The sequence below is a fragment of the Corapipo altera genome, unplaced genomic scaffold (assembly GCF_003945725.1).
Source record: "Corapipo altera isolate COAL_440 unplaced genomic scaffold, ASM394572v1 298, whole genome shotgun sequence".
Lineage (NCBI taxonomy): Eukaryota > Metazoa > Chordata > Aves > Passeriformes > Pipridae > Corapipo > Corapipo altera.
The window spans coordinates 1-22169 of record NW_020885126.1 but is presented as its reverse complement, the minus strand read 5'-3'; the positions used below and the strand labels follow the sequence as shown (position 1 = coordinate 22169).

General features: G+C 62.6%; 3 protein-coding genes across 4 annotated transcripts; 2 read left to right on the top strand and 1 right to left on the bottom strand.

Annotated features, from left to right (window-relative positions):
- Positions 1 to 287: 287 nt before the first annotated feature.
- CAMP (cathelicidin antimicrobial peptide) lies at positions 288 to 2377 on the top strand. Its single transcript, XM_027670011.1, has 4 exons — positions 288 to 485; positions 1270 to 1377; positions 1469 to 1552; positions 2241 to 2377. The coding sequence occupies exons 1-4, from the start codon at positions 309 to 311 to the stop codon at positions 2349 to 2351; spliced, it is 480 nt and encodes a 159-aa protein (XP_027525812.1). The 5' UTR covers positions 288 to 308; the 3' UTR covers positions 2352 to 2377.
- A 6086-nt stretch (positions 2378 to 8463) lies between these two features.
- On the bottom strand, positions 8464 to 12284 carry LOC113960440. Its single transcript, XM_027670014.1, has 5 exons — positions 12143 to 12284; positions 11071 to 11197; positions 10405 to 10479; positions 9907 to 10026; positions 8464 to 9704 (listed from the first exon to the last, which is right to left on the bottom strand). The coding sequence occupies exons 1-5, from the start codon at positions 12158 to 12160 to the stop codon at positions 8653 to 8655; spliced, it is 1392 nt and encodes a 463-aa protein (XP_027525815.1). The 5' UTR covers positions 12161 to 12284; the 3' UTR covers positions 8464 to 8652.
- A 3725-nt stretch (positions 12285 to 16009) lies between these two features.
- LOC113960439 (zinc finger protein 777-like) lies at positions 16010 to 22163 on the top strand. 2 transcript variants are annotated; one of them, XM_027670013.1, is made up of 8 exons: positions 16010 to 16050; positions 16736 to 16996; positions 17087 to 17213; positions 18132 to 18317; positions 18754 to 19045; positions 19112 to 19278; positions 19918 to 20016; positions 20612 to 22163. In XM_027670013.1, exons 1-8 carry the CDS (start codon positions 16024 to 16026, stop codon positions 21616 to 21618), a joined length of 2166 nt encoding a protein of 721 aa, XP_027525814.1. In that variant the 5' UTR covers positions 16010 to 16023; the 3' UTR covers positions 21619 to 22163. The 2 variants fall into 2 exon arrangements, with proteins under 2 accessions (XP_027525814.1, XP_027525813.1); XM_027670012.1 differs by having other exon boundaries at positions 18754 to 19278.
- Positions 22164 to 22169: the final 6 nt, after the last annotated feature.

The following is a 22169-nucleotide window of genomic DNA, read 5'->3' as shown; positions in this document are numbered from 1 at the left end:
CCCGGCACCGCGGCCCCTGCGCCCCTCCCACAGGGCTCCGGGCCCCCCGCCCCCCCCATGGCCAGCCAAAGGGCTCCAAGGGATGGGGACACCCTGGGAGTCCCCGAGGGGGGCGATGTCACGGCCCATCCACTGGGACACCTGGGGCTCTGTGTCCCCCCCACCCGTGTCCCCAAAAACAACGGCCGCCCTGTGGGTTTGGGGCCAGGTGTTTCCGGAGCGGGGTGGGGGAGAACCAAGCCCCGGGGCGGGTCCCCGACCTCCCGGGGGGGATAAAAGTGGCGCCGGGGTGGCCGTGGGGGACAGAGATGCCGAGCCCGTGGGCGCTGGTGCTGCTGGTGGTGCTGGGGGGGGCCCGTGCCCTCCCCGCCCCGGCCCCCCTCGCCTACACCCAGGCGCTGGCTCAAGCCGTGGACTCCTACAACCAGCGGCCTGAGGTGCAGAACGCCTTCAGGCTGCTCAGCGCCGACCCCGAGCCCGCCCCGGTGAGTGCCCCCCAGTCGGGAATCCCCCCACCCGTCACCCGTGACCCCCCTGTTCGTGATCCCCCCACACTCCTGTTACCTGACTGGGGCTGCTCAGCGCTGATCCCAAGCCCGTCCTGGTGAGTCCCCCCCACCCCGTGACCCCCCATTTGTGACACCTCCACTCGAGGTACCTGACTCGGGCTGCTCCGTGCCAACCTCAAACCCACTCCTGTGAGTGCCCCCCACTCGAGACCCCCCACACCCCTCCCCGACCCTCTCCCCATCCCTGATGCCCCACCCGTGGCCCCTGACTGGGCACCGACCCTGAGCCCACCCCAGTGAGTCCCCCAAAAAACTGACACCTCAACTCGTGACCCCGCATTTGTGACCCCCCCACACCCCACTCGTGACCCCCCATTGATGATCTCTGAACCCTACCTGAGCTGCTCAGCACCAACCCCTGAGCCCACCCAGGGAGTGTCACCCCACTCGTGACACCCCCCCCTTATCGACCCCCCCCTCCCCCCCCCCTCCCCCCCTCCCCCGTTCACCCTCCCCCCCTCGTGCCACCCCAATCAGGCTGCACAGCACCAACCCCAGGCCCACCCTGGTGACTGACAACCCCCACTCGAGACTCCCCCACTCGTGACCTCCCACTCCCCCTGCCCAGCACCGACCCCGATCCCCTGCCCTGGCATTGCCGCCCCACTCGTGACCTCCCTCCGCTCGTGACCCCTCCCAGTCGTGGCCCCCTCTCTCATGACCCCCCCACTCGTGTCCCCCCCCCACTCGTGCCCCCCAGGGCGTGGAGCTGAGCTCGCTGCGGGGGCTCAACTTCACCATGATGGAGACGGACTGTGCCGCCAGCGCCCGCCCCGACCCCAACGACTGCGACTTCAAGGAGAACGGGGTGAGGAGGGGCAGGGGGAGGAAGGGGGGACACGGGGGGGCCCAGTAACACCCCCCCCCGGTGACTCCGGGTGTCCCCGTGTCCCCCCCAGGCCATCAAGGAGTGCTCGGGGCCGGTGCAGCTCCTGCAGAGCTCCCCCGAGTTCGACCTGCGCTGCTTCGACGTCTCCTCCGACGTGAGTGGGGGGATCAGGGGGCACCCGTGGGTGGGGGCACCCCTGGGGGTGCTGGTGCCTGTCCCCCTGCCCCACACCCCCCCAAAAGGGACCCCATGATGGTAGTGAAGGGTGGGGTGGGGGTCCTGGGGAACCAGCAGGTTCTGGGTGGGGTGTTCCAGGGGTTAGATCCCAGGAGGGGGTCCTGGATGTGGGATCTGGGGTGGGATCCTGGATGTGGGTCCTTGATGTGGGTCCTGGGTGGGGTCCTGGCTGCAGTGACCTGAGTGCAGAGTCTGGGATGTGGGTCTCAAGTGTTGGATCCCGGGTGTGGGATCCTGAGTGGGGACCCCAAGTGTTGGATTCTGCATATGGGGTCCCAGGTGTCCCAGGGGTGAGTTTCTGGGTGCAGGGACATTGGTGGCATTTCAGGTGTGGGGTTGTGGAGTCCCTGAGGGGGGGCACGAGTGGGGTGCAAGGACCTGGGTGTGGGGTCCTTGATGTGGGGTCCTTGATGTGGGGTCCTGGGTGGGGTCCTGGGTGCCGTGACCTGGTGGGTGCTGGGTGTGGGGTCCCAAGTGTTGGATCCTGGGCATGGGGTCCTGGGTGGGATCCCAGGTGTGGGGTCCCAGGTGTGGGGTCCCGGGTGTGTTCCCAAGTAGGGGTCCCACACCCCCCTCCCCCTGACCCCTCTGTGTCCCCCCCGCAGCCGGATCTGATCCAGCGCGGCCGCTTCGGGCGCTTCCTGGGCAGGGTCCGGCGCTTCCGACCCCGGATCAAGTTCAACATCGGCATCAGGGGCTCCGTGGGCTTGGGCTGAGCAATAAAGGGCCGGGAGAGGCCGTCTGGGCACCGGGATCCTCCTGCCTCTGTCACGTGGGAAAGGGTGGCACAGGGGGCTGCTCCCCCACACCGTCCTGAGGGGTCCCGAGGGCTCGGTCCCCAGGGAATGTGGGGTCAGGGATGGGCTCACTCTGGGCACGCCCCCAAAAAAGGGAACATTCATATCCCACCCTGCATCATTCCCACGGCGTCGTTGTCTCCATGGGATCATCACCCCCACGGCATCTTGTCCCCCCCAAAACCAGTGGTGATGGCAAAGGGAGGTGAGGGGGATGCAGGGGGACACAGGGGGACACTGGGGCTGTGACCCCTCAGGGAGCTGCAAGTGAAGGGTTGTGGGGGGGTTCAGATGCCATGATGGACCCAGTTTGGGATGGGGACATTGGGGGTGAAGGAATGTGGGGCACAGGGGTCCCTGAGCCCCAAAAGTGGCCAGAGCAGGGTTGTGGCTGCAGCTGCTGGGGATGTCCCCTCCTGTCCCCCCAACATCCCCGTGGGTCTGTACCCCATAGACCCCTGTGGGGACCCTACAGTTGGGACAGGTTCCCAGGGGACCCCCAAGGTGTCCCAGGATCGGGGGGGGGGCAATCCTGGGGGCACAAGTCCTGTGCCAGGAGGAGGCCCCAGAGCCAGCGGTGCCCGTGGGGCCAGGACAGTGCTGTGCCCGTTTTGGGGGGGGCTGATCCCATTCCCCCCCAAACTGAGACCCTCTGCCATCAGCATCACCCCCCCCTCATGTCCCAGACTCCCTGTGTGGCAGGAAATTGCACAGCAGGGCCGGGAAGCAGCTTGATTTGGGGAGGGGGTGTCAGGGGGGTCCCTCAGATGGCAGCGCTTCCAGGGGGGTCTCTGCCTCTTCACAGCCTGGAAGAGGTGGGAGGGGACCCCAAACCTGCCCTGGTGAGTGCCCCCGACTCGTGACACCCCTCACTCATGACCCTCCAACCCCCAGGGTGTCCCCAGCCCTCGGAGCCCCTTGTCTGGGCATGGGGGGAATTTGGGGGTCCCAGGAGCCCTCTGGGGACCCCACTGGGGTGCAGGGGGAGGGGGCGGCACAGGGACCCTCAGGGTGACACCGGGATCGATGCAGGGACATTTATTGGCAGAAGAGCACCCGGATGGGGGCACAGGGTGGGGGGACACAGCGGTGACCCCTCAGGGTTTGGGGACCTGGAGGTTGAGCTTGTCACGGATCCAGATCCGATTGCACTGGAAGATCCTCTGGAAACGCTCTTTGATCCTGGCAAAGAAATCCTTGACCTTGGATCCCTGGATCCGGCCGAACTGGGAGGACAAATAGCAGCATCAGAGTTTGGGGGGATGAGGAGGGGGGTCTGGGGGAGCCGGGACCCCCATCCCAGCCCCTTCTTACCTTGCTGGGAGCCTTCCCACAGGAGAGCTCCACCGTGGGCTGCTGCTCCTCCAGGAACACGGAGCCCTGGCACCAGGTCAGCGCCTGCGGGGACACCGAGGGGACACGGGACAGCCTGAGCCCCCCGGGCCCCAGTTCCCCCCCGCTGATCCCAGTTCCCTGCAGGATCCCCAGTTCCTCACCCCGAGCCAGCGGCTCCTGCAGCCCATGGGGGCCACTCCCGGGCTCCGGCACGTGGTTTCCTCCAGGGTGAAGCTCAGCTCCTGGCGGCTCCGCAGGTCCGAGGGCTGGGAGAGGGGACAAGACCCATCAGGGACCCCCCACCCGCAGTGTCCAGCCCCCACCGGGCCAGATCCAGCCCCAGGAGGGGCCACATCCAGCCTGGAATAGGTCCAGCTCAGCCCTGACTTGGCTCAGCCCCATGGGAGTCAGACCCCAAACGAGGCGGATTCACCCCAAGAGGGGTCGGATCCAGCACTGAGCTGGATCCATCCCCTGAGCCTGGAGCTGTGCCTGGAATGGGGGAGCAGAGCACCCACCCATCCAGGCCGGGGCTGGGCCTCCCGCAGCCGCAGCACGTAGGGACTGACAGCCCTGGAGTTGAGCAGCTCCACGGCCGCCGCCACCACGGCCCCGTAGCTCACGGTCCCGGATCCTGGCGAGGACGTTGGGATGGATCTGTCCCACACCACCGTGGATCCATTGGGCCCCAGTGTGGAAGCTCCCACCAGCCCCAGCAGCAGCAGCAGCGGCGTAAGCACCCGGCACAGCCCCATCCTGCTCCTGCTTCCCACCGGGCTGGAAGGGCTTTTATGGGACCTGCCGGGGGCGTTCCCATGGGATGCGACACTGGGACATTCCCAGTGGGATGAGTCTGGCCAGGAGCCCAGTCCAGCCCCCACAGGTCAGTGGGGACGGGTGTGTGGGGTCATCTGTGGGTCAGCGGGGAAGAGGCCACAGGGTTTGGGGTCCCCCTGCCGTGGAGGGGGACAAGGACAGGGTGACAGTGACAGTGAGACACAACATGGCCATGGATGGCCCAGAGCACGGGATGAAAGCTTTTGGGATGTGGCCCCTCTTCCAGACCTGCAGAGCTTCACCCTGGAGGAAACCACACTCCATCCCTGGAAAGGAGGGATCAGCGGGGGGGAACTGGGGCCCGGGGGGCTCAGGCTGTCCCGTGTCCCCTCGGTGTCCCCACAGGCACTGACCTGGTGCCAGGGCTCCGTGTTCCTGGAGGAGCAGCAGCCCACGGTGGAGCTCTCCTGCGGGAAGGCTCCCAGCAAGGTAAGAAGGGGCCGGGATGAGGTCCCGGCTCCCCCAGACCCCCCTCCTCATCCCCCCAAACTGACACTGCTGTTTGTCCTCCCAGTTCGGCCGGATCCAGAGATCCAAGGTCAAGGAGTTCTTTGCCAGGATCAAGGTGTGTTTCCAGGGGATTTTCCAGTGCAGTCAGATCTGGATTCGTGACAAGCTCAACCTCCAGGTCCCTAAACCCTGAGGGGTCACTGCTGTGTCCCCCCACCCTGGGCCCCATCTGGGTGACAGGAGGGGGAGCCAGAGGGGGTCGGGCTCTGCTCCCAGGGAACAAGGGACAGGAGGACAGGGAACGGCCTCAGGCTGTGCCAGGGGAGATTTATTCTGGATATTGGGACAATTCCTCCTGGAAAGGGCTGTCCCACCCTGGCACAGGGATGTGGAGTTCCCATCCCTGGAGGGGTTTCAAAGCCCTGTGGATGTGGCACTTGGGGACATGGTCAGAGGTGGCCTTGGCAGTGCTGGGGGAAGGTTGGGCTCTGTCTCAGAGGGTTTTTCCACCCTCCACAATTCCCTGGCTCTCTGAGGACACATCCCTGCCCCCGGCCGGGGTTTTCCAGCTCAGGGCTGATTTATGGCCTGTCCCCTGGGCAAACAAGGGGGGTTTGACCAAACACCTCCTTGGGAGCGGCCGCTCTGTCCCAGGCCCAGCAGGAAGCTCCAGGAGGACACCACGGATCCGTGTCCCGGGGATGACCCTCAGTCCAACCCCCCCAGTGCCACGCGGCAGGTTCGGAGCCGGGATCGCTGGAGGCCTTGGAGAACATCCTCATAAATCACACGGGGACAAACACCCCGGGGGTGGCACTGGGAACTCCCCAGGGAGGGAGGGTCTCAGTCACAGCCCCGCAGCACAACCCGGGGTGACCTCGGAAAGATCCAGGTGCCACCAGGTCCAGCCTTCCCTGGAGAAGGGACCCCGGGTGGGATTATCCTGAACCACATCCAGGTTCATCCTCCAGCGAGGGGGACTCCAGTGTGTCCCTGGGCAGGTTCTTCCAGGGAATGATTGGTCTTGCTGTACCTCCTAAACTGAGGTGAAACCTCTCCCAGTGTCCATTTTCCCTGATCTTCTCCAGGACAGGAAACCTCTCCCAGTTTTCCCTGGTCTTCCTCTCCCTGTTTTCCCAGTGTTCCCCAATTCCCTCCAAATTCTGTGTGATTCTATGAAATTCTTCCCAATTCCCTCCAAATCTTTCCCAGCCCCTTCCAAATTGTTGCACATTCCTTCCAAATTCCTTTAAAATTTGTCAATTCCTTCCAAATTCCTTCCAGCTTCCCTCCAAATTCTTCCCCATTCCTTCCAAGTTCCCCCAATATTCTCAAATTCCGATTTTTTTCAAATTCCAGATAAATTCCTGATGAATTCAATTCCCTTCCAAATTCTTCCCCATTCCTTCCCAATTCCCTTCCAATTATTCAATTCCTCCCAAATTCCCTCCAAATTCCTGCCCAGTTCTTTCCAAAACTCCTCAATTACTCCCATTTTCCCGACAGATCCCACTTAGGGTTTAACAGCAAGACAAACAGCCACAAAATAGATTTATTTAAATCTGATTTTTCAGCACCTTTGCCAGCCCTGAGCCGGCTCCAAACAGCCACAAAATCCTCAGAGGCAACTTTGGGAATGAAAAAGGGAAAATCTGGTGAGTTTTCACCGGGAAGTTTCTATTCCAAGGTGAACTCTGACCGCCCTCCCTGGCCAAACCCAAACCCTGAGCTGGGGAAATTCCTGCTCATAAATCCAGCCCTGGGTTTGTTTGCCCTTCCCGGATTGCGCTGTCCCTCCCCATTCCGGAACGCCCACGGGTCAGTCTTGGACTCGTTCCCGGGAACGGAGCCATTGGATACTGATCCCACCCGGGCAGGGGGAGGGTCCCCACCCGGGGCACTGGAGGGGGTTTATGGTCCTTCTTATCCAAACCACTCTGGGACTGTGGGATCCACAGCTGGGGCACCACGGAATGGCCTGGCAATGGTTTGGGCTGGAAGGGACCCTAAGGATCATCTTCTTCCATGGGAAGGGCCACTTTCCACTATCCCAGGTTGCTCCAAGCCCCGTCCAACCTGGCCTTGGACACTTCCAGGGATCCAGGGGCAGCCACAGCTTCTGTGGGCAACCTGTGCCAGGGCCTCCCCACCCTCACAGGGAAGGATTCCTTCCCAGTCTCCCATCTCTCCCTCCCCTTCCCAGTGGGAAGCCATTCCCTGTGTCCTGTCCCTCCATCCCTTGTCCCCAGTCCCTCTCCAGCTCTCCTGGAGCCCCTTTAGGCTCTGGAATGTGCTCCAAGCTCTCCCTGGATCCTTCTCCAGCTGAGCACCCCCAGCTCTCCCAGCCTGGCTCCAGAGCAGAGGGGCTCCAGCCCTGGCAGCATCTCCGGGGCCGCTCCGGACCCTCTCCAGCCCCTCCGTATCCCGGTTTCCCGTTCCGGGGGAAGCGGTGGGAGCGGCCCCGCGTCCCCATGGCAACCGCGGCGCGCGAGGGGCGTGGCCTCCCCGTAAATACCCGCCCGCGCTCTTCCGGGTTAAGCCGCGCCCCCCGCACGGTGCGTTCTCCCCCGGACCCGGAAGTGGCGCGTTAACCGCTCTCACTGGGCGCCGCCATGTTGGGAGGGCCGGAAAACATCCGGGCCTGCGTCGGGCGCTGTGATTGGCGCAGAGCGGCACGTGATCTGCGGCTCCCGTTCCGATTGGGCGATGGCGCCGCTTCCGCATCCGGGGCGGGCAGAGGGTCCGGGGGCTCCCGGGAATGGGGACAGGGATGTGACCCACATGGAACAGGGACAAAGTGGCTCCCCAGCTCCCCCCTCGTGTCAGGGAGTTGCAGAGCCAGAAGGTCCCCCCTGAGCCTCCTTTTCTCCAGGCTGAGCCCCCCCAGCTCCTTCAGCTGCTCCTGCTGCTCCAGCCCCTTCCCAGTTCCGTTCCCTTCCCTGGACATGCTTCCTCCTGGCTCTTCCCATGGCTGGATTCAGGGAGCTTCACTTCCTCCTCAGAGTCTGGTGCCACAACAACGTCCCTGTGACAGAGTTTTGTTGATTGGAGTTTGTTTCACTAAAGAAGTTTAATGGAAAGATGGAAACACAGGACTGATCGAGCACATCCTGGCTGGAAAACACCAACCACCCACCAGTTAGGAAGGACAGGAGAGGGGGAACGCCTTCCCACTGCCAGAGGACAGGGTCCAATGAGATATTGGGCAGGAATTCTTCCCTGTGAGGGTGGGGAGGCCCTGGCACAAGTTGCCCAGAGAAGCTGTGGCTGCCCATCCCCGGAAGTGTTCAAGGCCAGGTTGGAGCAACCTGGGATAGCGGAAGGTGTCCCTGCCCGTGGCAGGTGGTGGGACTGGATGGGCTTTAAGGTCCTTTCCAATCCAAATGTTTCCATGATTCCATGATTCAGTCTTCCCCTTGCTCAGTTTTATTTCCTTCTTTGATTCACACTGCTCCTCTCCTTTCCTCAAAGTTTCCCAGTCAATCTTACTTTCCCACAGGCCCCACATTCCCAGTTTTACACCCCTGCACTGTTTCTCCTCCCAGATCCCTCCCTGACAGGTTTCCCCAGGGACTCAAATTCCAGTTTTCCCCAGGAATCACAGCTGTCCAATCTCCTCCACGCTGTTGATCTCGATGGTGATGGGCCAGATGCTATTCCCTTGGGAGAACCCCTGGAGCTCCAGCCTCTGGCACACAGAGTCCAACATCTGTCCGACCGCCTGGTGCACCGCCCGGAACAGGCCTTGGAGCGACGACACCTCGGCTTTCCCGGATGCCACACGTCCCTTAACGTTCTGCTCAGCTCCAGGACCTGGGAGCCGCCAGGTCCTCTGACCCTCCACAGGCCTCACTCTGGCGGCCGACATTTGGGGTGAACCCCCCGCTCCCAAAATCCCCTGCGTGTCCAATGTCCCCCCTCCAGCGTTCCTGTTGCTCCGGAGGGCATGCGGCCCATCCCGATCCTTGGGAATACAATCCCCTCCATGCGTCCCCTCCACGGGAGCGCAGCATCGGGAGCCGTAGCTCCAGGGAAACGCTGCCCTCCAGCAGGGATGGTACCGCGGCAGGATGCCCTTGTCTTTCCGGAGGATCCCACCCACGTGGGATCGCTGCATCAGCGCCCGGCCCAGCACGGCCTGGGCAGCTCTGGCCCTGTGGTTCCAGGCGGAGCAGAATCTGGGATGTGCCCAGGGCTTCGGGGAATAGTCGTGTTCCCCCGTGGAGCGGGGCCCCGGAGCACAGCTGGGCGTTTGCAGCGTGCTCTGCAGGCAGTAGCTGTGATCCTTCATCACAGCCTCCCTCAGCTCCTCTGCTCCCAGCTTCTGCAGCTCCTGGAGGAGCAGCGACTCTCCCGAGGTGTATCCATGGCTTTGGGTGCTCCCGAGACTCTTCTCCCTGGGGTCCCCCTGCAGCTGCTCCTGAGGATCCGTGTTCTGCTGTTCCCCCATGCAATGAGGCGGGACTGTCCCGCTCTGGGGTAGGTTTTCCATGACTCCCCATTTAACGTCTACTCCTTCCTTCACAGGACACGTCTGGGCTTGGCTTCCCACTCCGCCGGCTGCTTCCAACGGGAATTCGCTCCTTCCCTCCACACAGCCCAACTTCTTCAGGAGCTTCTGAGCCTGGAGACACTCTGGAGCGCTCTGGCCTGCCGGGAGAGGGGTGGGAAGGCCTTGGATCCTTCCTGGCCAGAGCAGGGAGAGGGAAATGCCTTCTCCCCAGTCCGGGCTCCACATCCAACCTCTGCTGGACACTGGGAGAGTCCAGTGGTGGGAGAAGATGGGAGTGGCACCGGCATGGAGCCAGAGCTCCTGGGGCTCAGGAGAGGAAGAGGAGGGATCAGAACTCACCTGGACTTGGGGGATCTGGACTTGGGGGATCTCCTTGGGGGATCTCCTCCAGCCCGGGACTCTCACTGGATCCAGGCCACCAGCTGGAGAGCAGCTCCTCCTGCCAGCTCCCAGTGTGTCCTGCGGGAAAACAGTGGATTGGCTGGGAATTCCATCTGCTCCACAGCCATGGGGATGGAGCAGGGAGCCCTGTCCCCATCCCAGATGGAAATCCCATCCATTCCATGGCCATGGGGATGGAGGAAGGAGCCCTGTCCTTGTCCCTGCTCAGAGGTGACTGAATGGGGGGAAGCTGCTCCATGGGAAGAGGCAGACAAGCAGATCCACAGCATCTCCAGAGCCTCCATCTCCATCCATGGGGAGGGAATGGGGGAGACCCCCCAAAACGGGCAGCGAGGAGCAGGAATACAGACAGGGATGAGGCGGGAACACAGGGATGTGCCGGTGACCCGGAGCTTGGAAGGAGCTGCCACTCCAGGTGGGGATGTTCCTGCTCACCTGAGGATGGGCAGATCCAGGGCTCTTCCCCACGCTCCAGCCGGTACAGGATGTCGGGTTTGGGGCCTGGATAACCTGGGAATGGGACACACAGTGTTGTCCTTATCCCAGACATGGAAAAACCAAGGACTGGAACACCCTGAGCTGTGCAGAAACACCTCTGGGATGTGGGAAAACAAAGGAGATGCTGCTAGAGAGTGATTTATTCCCAAGGCTGAAGGCAGAGCCCTGATGGGAGTGTGGGAACCACCTCCCAACTCCACTGATGGGTTTTCCCAGCCAGGGAATGTCTCCTGCTCATCCTGGGGGTGGGATCTCCCTCTGCACTCCTTGACCATCCCCAGGATGACAATTCCAGAGATGCTTAGAACCAGACCCAAATCCAGCCTTTTCCAGCACTAAACTCCCTGATCAGCCCCTATTAGGGAAAATTCTTCATGGAAAAGGCTGTGCAGCCTGGATGGATGCCCTGGAGGGATTTTAGCACCGTGTGGATGTGACACTTGGAGACACAGATTGGCCTTGGCGGTGCTGGGGGATGGTTGGACTAGGGGTCTCCAAGGCCTTTTCCAACCTCAGTGCCTCTGGGATTCTGGGATTCTGAGCTGTGGAAGCCGCTGGGGTGAGACCCAAGGGAATTTCCGCCAGGATGAGCCCCAGGATTACCCAGGGATGTCAGGAGCTCATAGGTGTCCAACACGACGTTCCGGTACAGCTCCCGCTGTCCCGCCTGGAGTGAGTCCCACTCAGCCCGGCTCAGGTAGACCATCACATCCTCGAAGGTCACCGGAACCTGCACAGGGAGCAGGGATCACACCCTGCTCAGGGATCACAGCCACAGGGATCACACCTTCCCACATGGATCACACCCTCCTTCCTAGATTTTCAGTTTTCCAGGTGCTATTCCCACCCCAGGGGAGCTCCCAGGATATGAGGCCATGGAAGGGCCCCATAGCGGGGAGAATTATGGATCTAAGAGAAGGACAGGCTGGAATCCAGCATCAAACACTGGAATCCGGCACCTCGGGATGTGTTTTCCCACTCCTGCCAGGAGATCCCAAGGGATTGAGATATTCCAGGACTCCAGGTCACACAAAGCCGGGTGGGATTTTCTGGGCAGCCCCTGGTGACCCCCCATGGCCCATCCCAGGGAATCCTTGGGATCAATCCCAAAGAAAAGGAGGGAAGGAGAGGTTGGAGAGAGGCAGAGAAGGGATAGGGGGTAAATGTTGAGGGGACTTTCAGGGGGGTGGGATAGGGGGCTTGGGGGGGGATTCGATGGAGGGTATTTGGTGGGTGATGGGGGGTTTGGTGGAGGCTTTGGGGATTGATGGGTGATTTTGGGTGGTGAGGGGGGTTTTGAGGGGTATGACTGGAGGGCTGTGATGGAGGTTTTGGAGGGTGATGGAGGTTTTGGGGGTGACAGAGGTGGGGGTTGGGGATATGATGGGGATCCCCCCACACATGGGGGATTTTGGGGGGTAATAGGGGGTATGATGGGAATTTTGGGGGGCTGTGGTGGTGTTTCGGGTGAGTGATGGGGTGGGGAGCAATGGGGGCTGTGATGAGGCTTTTAGGGGGGGTTTGGGGGTGTAATGGGGTCCTGGCTATTTGAGGCCGAGTCCCTCCAGCCCCTGCCTGGGGGGGCTGCGAGACCCCCCCAGAGCCGGGGGAACATCGAGGGCCGGGGGATTGGAAGGGCGTCCCGGGGCTCCCCCCACCAGTGCCCGGCTCCTACCTGCGCCTGTCCCACCATGGCGGCCGGGGGGGGCCCGGGAGGGTCCTGGAAGGTTCCCGGGGGGTCCCGCGGCCTCTCCCGCACGCGCTTCCGGCCCAGGCCTCGCCCACTCCGGAAGCGCCGCCATTGTCTACCCGGAAGTGACCCGGAAGTTAAACCCCGTCGGGAATTAAATCCTTCCTGGAATAGGGACCCCAGGCCTACCTGGGGGGGACAGCCCTCCCCAGGAGGGAATTTTCTCAATGTCTAACCTGACCCTCCCCCGGCGCAGCTCGAGGCCATTCCTGTCCTGTCCCTTGTTCCCCAGGAGCAGAGCCCGACCTCCCCTCCCCGTGGATCCCACCCCTTACCACCCGCTTTGGGCTCCAAAGTCCTGGATTCTCCTGGAATCCCCAAAATTCTTGGGAGAATTCTCAGGTTTTCCAGCACAAACTGTCTGGATCTGACCCAGCTCCGGGCTCCGGGTTTTTCCACTCTGGATTCCTCCCAAGGATCCTGTGTCTTTGACTCTTCCGTAATTCCCTTCCCCCTTGATGTTGTGGAAGTGGTTCCCTCCATTTATCCTATGGAATTTTCTGTGTAATCCCTTTCTCCTGCCTGCACGTCTTTGGCATTAAGAGTCAGAAATCTGGGATAAGTCACATCCCATCGTGTCCCAAGGATCCCCAGGAATCAGAGGAGTCAAGATTAGTCACTGACTGGGCCCAGTGAGTCTGGTTGGCCTTAATAAGGATCCCAGAGTCTGGAATTGTGGGGTTTATTGGGGCAACAGACACCTGGCTCTAGAATTCTGTTGATAAAAGCAGGAGCCCAATAACAAGGATAATACTGGGTTAATGTGGGATTAATGAGAATCCGACAGAGCAGCTTCCAGGGGCGACATTCCCACTCGGAGCAGGGACAGGACAGTCTCCAAGATCCCTTTGGCTCTTCTTCTGTACCAGGGAATTTCCTGCCCCCTCATTCCAGCCCAATCCCATCTCCCACCTCAGGTGCTGCCTGTGGCAGATCCAAACCCGGAGCTGAGGGGTGGAGTCACATCCTCATTAGCATCATAAGGCTCATTAGCATATATAGAGATATATTTTAATATTAAAATCACCCATAATTGGGCAAAAGTTACTTTTTGTGCTGGTGTCCCTCAAAGTTCCAGGTCCAGACTGTTCGTCAGAGCCAAGCCAGGATCATCCCATTCCCATAGGAGCCATGTCTTCATCCATATGGATAACGGCAGGGAACGTGGGGTGGGATTTGAGATCTGGAATTTGGGAGCCCTCCTAGCCCTGTGGTCGTCATCCCACAAAATTAGAGCAGTCTGGGGGGCTCAGGGCTCCTCCAGCACCTGGAGCTGCTCTGGGATCCAGGGTGTTTGGAGCCCTGGAACGCAGAGGGGATGAAGGGAATTGTGGCTTCCCCATCCCTGGAAGTGTTCGAGTGTTGCTGGAGCAACCTTGGATAGTGGAAGGTGTCCCTGCCCATGCAAGGGCTGGGATGGGATGATCCTTAAGGTCCCTTCCAGCCCAAACCATTCCAGGATAGCACAACTCCCTGAGAGGTGCAGAGGAAAAGCAGGACCCCCCGGACACCAGTTTTGGGGAGATATTTCCACCCCATCCCTTATCCAGGGTGGTTCTTCCTCTCCTCGGCAGCTCAGCTCCCATCGACCCCCCGGTGTCACTGTGGTGACATCCGGGGCCAAGGTCCGTGTGGGACAGAGCTGGCGGCTCCGGGACAGCCAGGAAGGCCGGAGCAGCCGGAGCAGCCGGAGCGGGGCCATGAGGCTGTGGCTGCTCTGTGCCGTGGCCGCTGCCGTGGCCGTTGTGGCCGTGGCTGGATCCGGAGCCAGAGCCGGATCCAGAGGCGAGCACGGGCACTCGAGGATGGTGGCACAGGGGAGAGAGGTCTGTTGTGTGCAGAGCGGGGAAAGGCTGGGAATAACGGAGCCGGGTGCAGGGAGAGCACTGAGGGAGGGGAACATTCCCTGGCACCGCAGGGACCAACCCGTGCCCCCCATCCCGGTTCCCAGGGGACACCAGTCACATGCCCAGGCCCCCAGGCCACATCCCTGCGAGCAGCTTTTCCAGCCTCCCCTTCCCTGTGTTGGGAATGAGGGTGAGCTCAGTGCTCCGGCCCCTCGGGATTGCACAACCGGACAGGATCCCATTGGGATGGTGAGGGGAGAGCGGGGGGGACATGGGGAGAGTTCCCTGGGAAGCTGCGTGTCCTGCCCACATTCCCACTGCCTTGGGCTCTGGCAGATCCCAATCCAGCCTTTCCCCCCCAGGGCCGGCGGAGGCCGCACAGACCCTGCTCCGGCTGCTTCTCCGTCCTGAGCGAGGTGAGCCAGGATCGGGAATGGGGGAAGCAGGATGAGGGACAGGGGCGTGTGGTGGTGACGCCCCCACGGTGTCCGGTGTCCGGTGGCTCTGGTGGCTCCCATACCCTGTGTCTGTCCCGCAGGAGTCACAGTCCTGGAATTCCCGTGAGGAGGATGTGGCTCAGCCAGGCAGGAGAGTGAGTACAAAGGCAGCCCTGGAATGGGGATGGGGATGGGGATGGGATGGGAGTGGAGATGGGATGACCTCTCCCTCTCGTGGGACTCTGTGCTGCACTGCCCTTGCTCCCACAGGGAAGAGCCCGGCGGGAGGACCCGGATCCGGCACATCCCATGGGACACCCTGGCCGTGTCCTGCTGCTGTGACACGTCACAACAGAGCCCCAGCAGGACCCCCGGGCTGGGCAGGGACCCCCACGCAGGGACCCCCAGGATGCTCCAAACACCCAACAGCGCAGTGGGAAGTGATGCCAGAGGACGGGAGCGATGCCAGGGGCTGGGAACAGCCCCATGCCAGGAGAGAGCCAGGGGCTCAGCCGCCCCCTCCCTGCCCTGAGCTGAGTCCCACCGGCCCCCCCCCCCCAAAATCCCTCTGGGGGCAGCTGCCCCTCCCTTTTCCAAGCTCCCAAATAAATCTGGAGCACCGGAGGATGTGTTTGGGACACACACGTGGTGGGTGATTCCTGATGGGGTGACCCCACTCTGAGGGTGCTGCTCCCGCTCCAGCCCTGCTCCCACCCATCCCAGCCCTCCCCACACTCCTCACATCACCAGGGATCCCCTCCTTGGCACAACTGGGGCTTACTGGTCTGTGCTGGGCTCCAGTGGCTGGATACAGGGGCCTGGCTGTATCCCGTGGGAGTGCTGGGTCCCTTCTCCATGGGGTGGGCCTGATTCCGGTGGGCTGGATCCCACCATGCCCGGGGGCCCTCCGGAGGGACAGCAACCCCCAGGATGGGCAGAACTGGCAGCCCCCCACCCCCGGCTGCCGTGGGAGCTGCGCCTGAAGCTGCCGTGGAGGTGTTCCCCCGTCACGGTGTTTCCCATCCCCCTGCTCCCCTATCCTGGTGTTTCCCATCCTGGTGTTCACCATCCCAGTGCTCCCCATCCCGGTGCTCCCGATCCTGAACCCCTGAGGGGTCCCTCGGGCATGATGGGGGATTCCCTGAAGGATGACAGTTCAGGGAGACAGGTGGTTCCCCCAGGAATGCCGGTTCCAGGGGAGGTGGGGCTGGGATCCCCCCAGCGATCCCGGCCCCGGGGGTCCCCAGGGGTGCCCGTTCAGGGGGCTGGGGGGTGGGGTGGGGGTCTGGGGGAGACCGCTGGGGTCCGGCCGTGGTGGCCCCGCCCCCTCGTTGTGGCCCCGCCCTCTCTCACGGTCCCGCCCCCTTGCCGTGGCCCCGCCCCCGCCCCTTGGCGGTCGCTCCTCCCGGCCGGCAGGGGGCGCCCGCTCCCGCGCGGAGGCGCTCTGGGCGGGAAGGGGCGCCCCCTGTGGGCCCGGCGGGCGGCGCGGGCGCGGGGCCGGGGCGGCGGAGCGGCCGTGGCCATGTCCCGGCGGGGGGCGGGCAAGCAGGTCCGGGACCGCGGGGACACCGGGCACGGGGCAGAGCGCACAGAGCGGCTGGGTCACGGGGGCGCGGGGGTCCCACGGGGGAGCGGGGCGCGGGGGCCTGGGGGGTCCCTCAGGGCTCTGGGGGAGGTGGGAAGGGGGGATCCCTGAGGGGGACAGTTCAGGGCGTTCCCCCAGGGGTGCTGGTCCTGAGGGAAGGGGAGCTGGGGGACCCCTCGGGGGGGCCGGTCATGAGGGTCCTTAAGGGGTGACAGTTCATGGGGACAGGGGGGTCCCCCAGGGGTGCTGGGGATCCCTCAGTTCTGCCAGTGCGAGGGTCTGGGGGGCTCCTTTGGGTCCTGGGGAAGGCGGGGATGGGGGTAGTCCCTTGGGGGTGCTGGTTCAGGTTCTGGGGGTCTCCTTTGGATCCTGGGGAAGGCAGGGATGGGGTGCTCCCCTGGGGGTGCTGGTTCGGGGTCCGGGGTTCTCCTCTGGGTCCTGGGGAAGGCGGGGATGGGGGTGATCCCCTGGGGGTGCTGGTTCAGGTTCTGGGGGTCTCCTTTGGATGCTGGGGAAGGCGGGGATGGGGTTGCTCCCCCGGGGGTGACAGGCATGCTCTGGCAGATCCCTGCGGGATGGGGGTCTGGGGGAACTCCTCGGGGCTGCCGGGGGGTCCTGACCCCTAAAGCCCCCTCCCTGTCCGCCCCAGGTGTCGAGCTCCCCGCGGCGGAGGGCTGTGCCGGGCGCGGAGCTGCAGGAGCTGCGGAGCCGCACGGAACGCGCCGAGCGGCGGCTCCTGGCCTGCGAGACCCTGGTGGGGGAGCTGGGCAGCGGCCTGGCCAGCCTGGGCACCGTCCTGCAGGGCTACGGGGAGCTGCAGCAGCGCCTCCTCAACCTGGAGAACCTCCTCAAGAACAGGAACTTCTGGCTCCTGCGCCTCCCCCCCGGCTCCCGCGGGGAGATCCCCAAGGTAACGGTGTCCGGGGGCTCCCTGGGGTGAGGGGCTGAGCTCCTGCGTGTCCGGGGGCTGTGGAGCCACGGGGGTTCCCTGTGCTTCCAGGTGCCGCTGACCTTCGATGACGTCTCGGTGTATTTCAACGAGCTGGAGTGGGAGAGGCTGGAGCGCTGGCAGAAGGACCTGTACAGGGCCGTGATGAGGGGCAACTACGAGACACTGGTGTCCCTGGGTAAGGCTCAGGGAGCCACGGAATGTCCCGAGCTGGGAAGGATCCACAGGGATCACAAGTCCAACCCCTGGCCCTCCACAGCCCCAGCAATCCCACCCTGTCCCTGAGAGCGTTATCCAAACGCTCCCTGAGCTCTGTGCCCACTGCCCTGGCGAGCTGTTCCAGGGCCTGACCACCCCTCTGGGGGAAGAACCTTTTCCTGATATCCAGCCTAAGCCTCCCCTGGCACAGCTCCAGCCATTCCCTTGGGACCCCAGTGGCAGAACCACTCCTGGGCTGCCAGACCCCCCAGTTTCCCACCCTCCTGCCTGTGAGCCAGGAGCAGCATCCAGAGAGAATTCTTGGAGTAAATAATAATAATAATAATGCAAAATAATTTCGTAGAAAGAAATATCTGTGTGAAACGCTGTTCCTCCTGGCTATGGAAGTGGATTCCAGACTTGGGGAACCATCATCATGCAGTGCCAGGACAAGGGGGAATGGCTTCCCACTGCCAGAGGGCAGGGAAAGTTGGGATATTGGAAAGGAATTCTTCCCTGTGAGGGTGGGGAGACCCTGGCACAGGTTGCCCAGAGAAGCTGCCCCTATCCCTGGAAGTGTCCCAGGCCAGGCTGGACAGGGCTTGGAGCAACCTGGGATAGTGGAAGGTGTCCCTGCCTTCCACTAGAGGGAAATGTTCCAGCCACAGCTTTTCCCTCTCCTTTGGAATTTTAGTTCATGCTCTGTTGGTTGAGATCTTTTTCCTGGGTGGATCCTGCCACGGAGCCAAGGAAGTGGCTCCACTGCCATGGATGGAGCAGGGATGGGGTTTTTGTGTCTCTGCCAGGCCTGGGGAGAGGGGAGAAGGGTCCCTTTGGGAATCTGCCAGGATGAAGGTGCAGCAGCTCCCAGTAACCCCATCCTCTGCTCCATGAACAGACTATGCCATGTCCAAGCCCGACATCCTTTCCCAGATCGAGAAGGATGAAGAGCTCGGTGACAAAGAGGATCAGGAGCCCCCATGGACATGGGCTGGGGACAGACAGGAGCCCCCACAGGCACCAGAAGGGATGGAGCAGGCAGAGGAGTCTCTGGGAGGTGAAATGCCCATGGAAGCTGGCCCAGGTGGGTGCCGGGAGGAGGTGGCTGTTCCTGGAGATCTCCCAGGGTTTGCTGACCCCGTGGATCCAACGGCCCTGGAGCACTGGGAACCTTCATTCCAAGGGGGGATGTTTGTGCTGTGTCGGATGGATCCCATGGAGAAAAGCAGGCAAAGCCTGCAGGAGGGGCTGGGATGGGGTCTGGAGCAATGGGGCTTCCAGAGACGTTCCTGCCTGCCACGGTGAGAGAGGAGACGTGGTGGGAAGTGAGGAACTGGGAGTGAGGTGGGAAGAGGAGGCTGGAGCTGCTCGGCTTGTCCTGCTCCGCTGGCAGGGGTGGGGCAGGGAGGAGGTGTTTGTGTGTCTGTCGGGGCTGGGGACAGGGGACAAGGGTCACTTTGGGAATCTGGCAGGATAAAGGTGCAGCCAAACCCTAACAAACCCCCCTTCCTCTGCCCCAGGAGTGGACAGTGCTGTGTCCAAGCCCAGTGGCCCATCCCGGATCGAGAGGGATGAAGAGCTCCCTGACAAAGAGGGTCAGGAGCCCCCACAGACACAGACTGGGGACAGACAGAAAAACCCACAGGCACAGACTGGGGACAGACAGAAACACCCTCAGACACACACTGGGGACAGACAGAAACACCCTCAGACACACACTGGGGACAGACAGGAACACTCTCAGGCACACACCAGGGACAACCAGAATCATCCTCAGACACACACTGGGGACAGCCAGAAACAACCACAGACATGCACTGGGGACAGACAGAAACACCCCCAGGCACAGACTGGGGACAGCCCAAAGCCTCCCCAGACACGCTCTGGGGACAGACAGAAACACACCCGGACACAGACAAGGGACAGACAGAAACCCCCCCAGACAGGTGTCCCCAACAACCAGAAGCCCCCACAGACACCAGAAGAGACGGAGCAGCAGGAAGAGGCTTTGGGAGAAGGTCCTGTCCCCATGGAAGGGGGGCCAGGTGAGTCCCAGAGGTGCCAGGGGGGTGTGTTTCTCTGGCAGTGCCCGTGGCAGAGGGCACAGCTGCTCCTGATGCTCAGAGGAGCATCACCAGGGAGGAGTGGGAGCCTTGGGTCGCTGGCACAGGCCAATGGAAGGGGGTTGAGGGCCTGGACATGGGAATACAGCCTGTGGAGATGGTGGGATGAGGCTGCTCCGTGGAGGTGATGGCACATGGTGCCTTGGTGTCCTTCTCCCAGCCCTCCCTCTGCTTTTGGTCCAAGTGTGGCTTGGCTCCAGTTCCTCCCAACACCTCACAGGCTTTCCTTAGAATCCATGAGGTTGGAAAAGCCCTCTAAGACCATCAGCTTCCTCCATTCCCCAGCACTGCCAAGGCCACCACTGACCCATGTCCCCAAGTGCCACATCCACAGGGCTTTGAAATCCCTCCAGGGATGGGGACTCCACCCCTGCCCTGGGCAGCTGTGCCAAGGCTGAGCAGCCCTTCCCAGGAGGAATTCTTGCAATATCTAATCTGTGTCCTGGCTCTTGAGCCACAGCTCTCTCTGGCTTTTCCGCACACTCCCGGCAATCTCCAGTTCCTCACACTGGAGTGGGGAGCTCTCCATGGGTCTTTCAAATCCCTTTTCCCTGCAAACAGAACTCCCCATCCTGGTGATGAACGTCATGTCCCTGGGGGGCCATCGGCCAGGGATGGAGACGGAGGAGGATCCGGAGGATCCCGCAGATCCCGACACAGGTGAGACACCCTGTGCTGGGGACATGGGGTCTGGCGGACAGGAGACAGCTCCCAGAGCTCTGATGGGCTGGAAATGGGGAGGGAGAAGGACAACCATCAGGAGATGGGCCACCACTGACCCACATCCCCAAGTGCCACATCCACAGGGCTTTGAAATCCCTCCAGGATAGGACTCCACCCCTGCCCTGGGCAGCTGTGCCAGGGCTGGGCAGCCCTTCCCAGGAGGAATTTCCCCAATATCCAACCTGACCCTCCCCTGGCACAGCTGAGGCCGTTCCCTCTCCTCCTGTCCCTTGTTCCCTGGGGGCAGAGCCTGACCCCCCCCCCCGGCCCCCCCCTCCTGTCAGGGGGTTGCAGAGCCAGAAGGTCCCCCCTGAGCCTCCTTTTCTCCAGGCTGAGCCCCCCCAGCTCCCTCAGCCCCTCCTGCTGCTCCAGCCCCTTCCCAGCTCCCTTCCCTTCCCTGCACACGCTCCAGCCCCTCTTTATTGTCCTGAGGGGCCCAAAGTGCCCCCAGCCCTGGAGGTGCCTCAGCAGTGCCAGCACAGGGACGGGCACTGCCCTGGGTCTGTGTCACCCCAGTGTCCCTCTGTTCCAGAGGAAGCCTCGTTACCGGAAGATGAAATGCCGTGTGAAGGGGATCCTCCCGAGAACACGGAGGTGAAGGAAGAGGAGCCTGAGGTGCTGCCAGAGGATTCCACGCCCTGTTCTGGCTCAGAGATCCAGAAGTGCCCCAAAAACGAGCCGGTCAAAGCCAAGAGCAAGAAGAAGCCGAACCGGTGCGAGACCAGCAGCCTCCTGATGGGGAACTGCCGGCGCGGGTACGTGCGGGAATGGTGCCATCCCTGCACGGAGTGCGGGAAGCGCTTCCGCCTCAAGATCAACCTCATCATCCACCAGCGCAGCCACGCCAAGGAGGGGCCCTACGAGTGCCCCGTGTGCGAGATTGGCTTCACCGACAAGCGGCACCTGGACCTGCACCGGAGCGTCCACGTCAAGGACAGGGCCGTCGGAGCCAAGGTCTGGGGGAACGTGCACCCGGAGCTGCGCGTCCGCCCGCGGAGGGACCTCTGCGGCGGCAGCCCCGGGCTGGGCAACGGCATCCACGCCGGGGGGGCCTTGCTGGGCCAGCCCAAGGAGGAGCCGGACGGAGGGGGCGGGTCCGGCGCCAGGATCGCGCAGCCCCCGAATCCCAAGCTGAAGTGCATCTACTGCAAGAAGGTGCTGTCCTGCCCCGTGTCGCTCCGGCGGCACCTCCGCACCCACGCGCGGGAGCGGCCCCACTGCTGCAGCTCCTGCGACAAGAGCTTCACCCGCCACACCCACCTCCTGCGCCACGAGAAGATCCACGAGCGAGCCCGGCGCGCCGCCGCCATCCCGGCATCCCAGCATCCCGCGGCTCCTGCGGCCCAGAGGAACGTTTCCAAGGGGAACACGAGCCCCAAGCCAACAAAAGCGGGTCCACCCAACGCGCTCCTGTTGGGAGCGACACAGCTGGAGCTCCCAGACAAGGGCTGCCCCCTTCCCAACCGCGTCGGGAGAGCCGCACGGCCCGTGGTCCGGCTGGGAACGAGGGCGGCGCCGGCGGGGATGATGGAGAAATGACCACGGGGCAGATCCGAACTGTGTGTGGCCCTGGAGAGAAGCTGTGAGTGTTGGGTTTGCGTGTGGTGAGGCACCAGGGTTGGGAATCTGCTGCGTTTTAGGAGCTTCCCGGAGTTGTAGAAAGAATGGGAAGCATGGAGACCACCACAGAGAGCAAATTGCAGGAGCCTCCAGCAATCTGAAATGCTTCACCATTCCACTGACTCTTGTACCCATTGGCTGATGCTTGGAATTTTGCCAAGCTGACGTGCCTGGGAGATGACCAGGTCAAACAGCAGCTGAGCTCTCCCATTCCTTGACACTGGAACTGACCCCTCGCCTTGGGAAACACAACTGAAGAGGACAGGGAGAAGGGAATGGAGTGGCACCATTCCCAAGGAGCCCTTTGCTCCACTGACCAAGCTTCCTGACCAAGACGCTGGATGAAGGGAAACCCCACCATGTCCCGGCCACGCTTGTCACACCCCATCCCAGGGAGGAGATCCACCAACCCCTGCAGCGGGTCGGGAATGCTGGAGCTTTGCACTGGAAGATCCGTAGAACAAATCAAA

Bases quoted from the DNA above. Each gene is read 5' to 3' on its own strand.
- CAMP (XM_027670011.1), top strand. From the start codon at position 309: ATGCCGAGCCCGTGGGCGCTGGTGCTGCTGGTGGTGCTGGGGGGGGCC. The intron at 1,378-1,468 runs GTGAGGAGGGGC...TGTCCCCCCCAG, and splicing joins GCGACTTCAAGGAGAACGGG to GCCATCAAGGAGTGCTCGGG. The intron at 1,553-2,240 runs GTGAGTGGGGGG...TCCCCCCCGCAG, and splicing joins GCTTCGACGTCTCCTCCGAC to CCGGATCTGATCCAGCGCGG.
- LOC113960440 (XM_027670014.1), bottom strand. The intron at 10,480-11,070 runs GTAATCCTGGGG...TCCCATTCCCAG, and splicing joins TGAGCTCCTGACATCCCTGG to GTTATCCAGGCCCCAAACCC. The intron at 10,027-10,404 runs GTGAGCAGGAAC...GTTTTCCCGCAG, and splicing joins CTGGATCTGCCCATCCTCAG to GACACACTGGGAGCTGGCAG.
- LOC113960439 (XM_027670012.1), top strand. From the start codon at position 16,024: ATGTCCCGGCGGGGGGCGGGCAAGCAG. The intron at 16,051-16,735 runs GTCCGGGACCGC...TGTCCGCCCCAG, and splicing joins GGCGGGGGGCGGGCAAGCAG to GTGTCGAGCTCCCCGCGGCG. The intron at 20,017-20,611 runs GTGAGACACCCT...CCTCTGTTCCAG, and splicing joins TCCCGCAGATCCCGACACAG to AGGAAGCCTCGTTACCGGAA.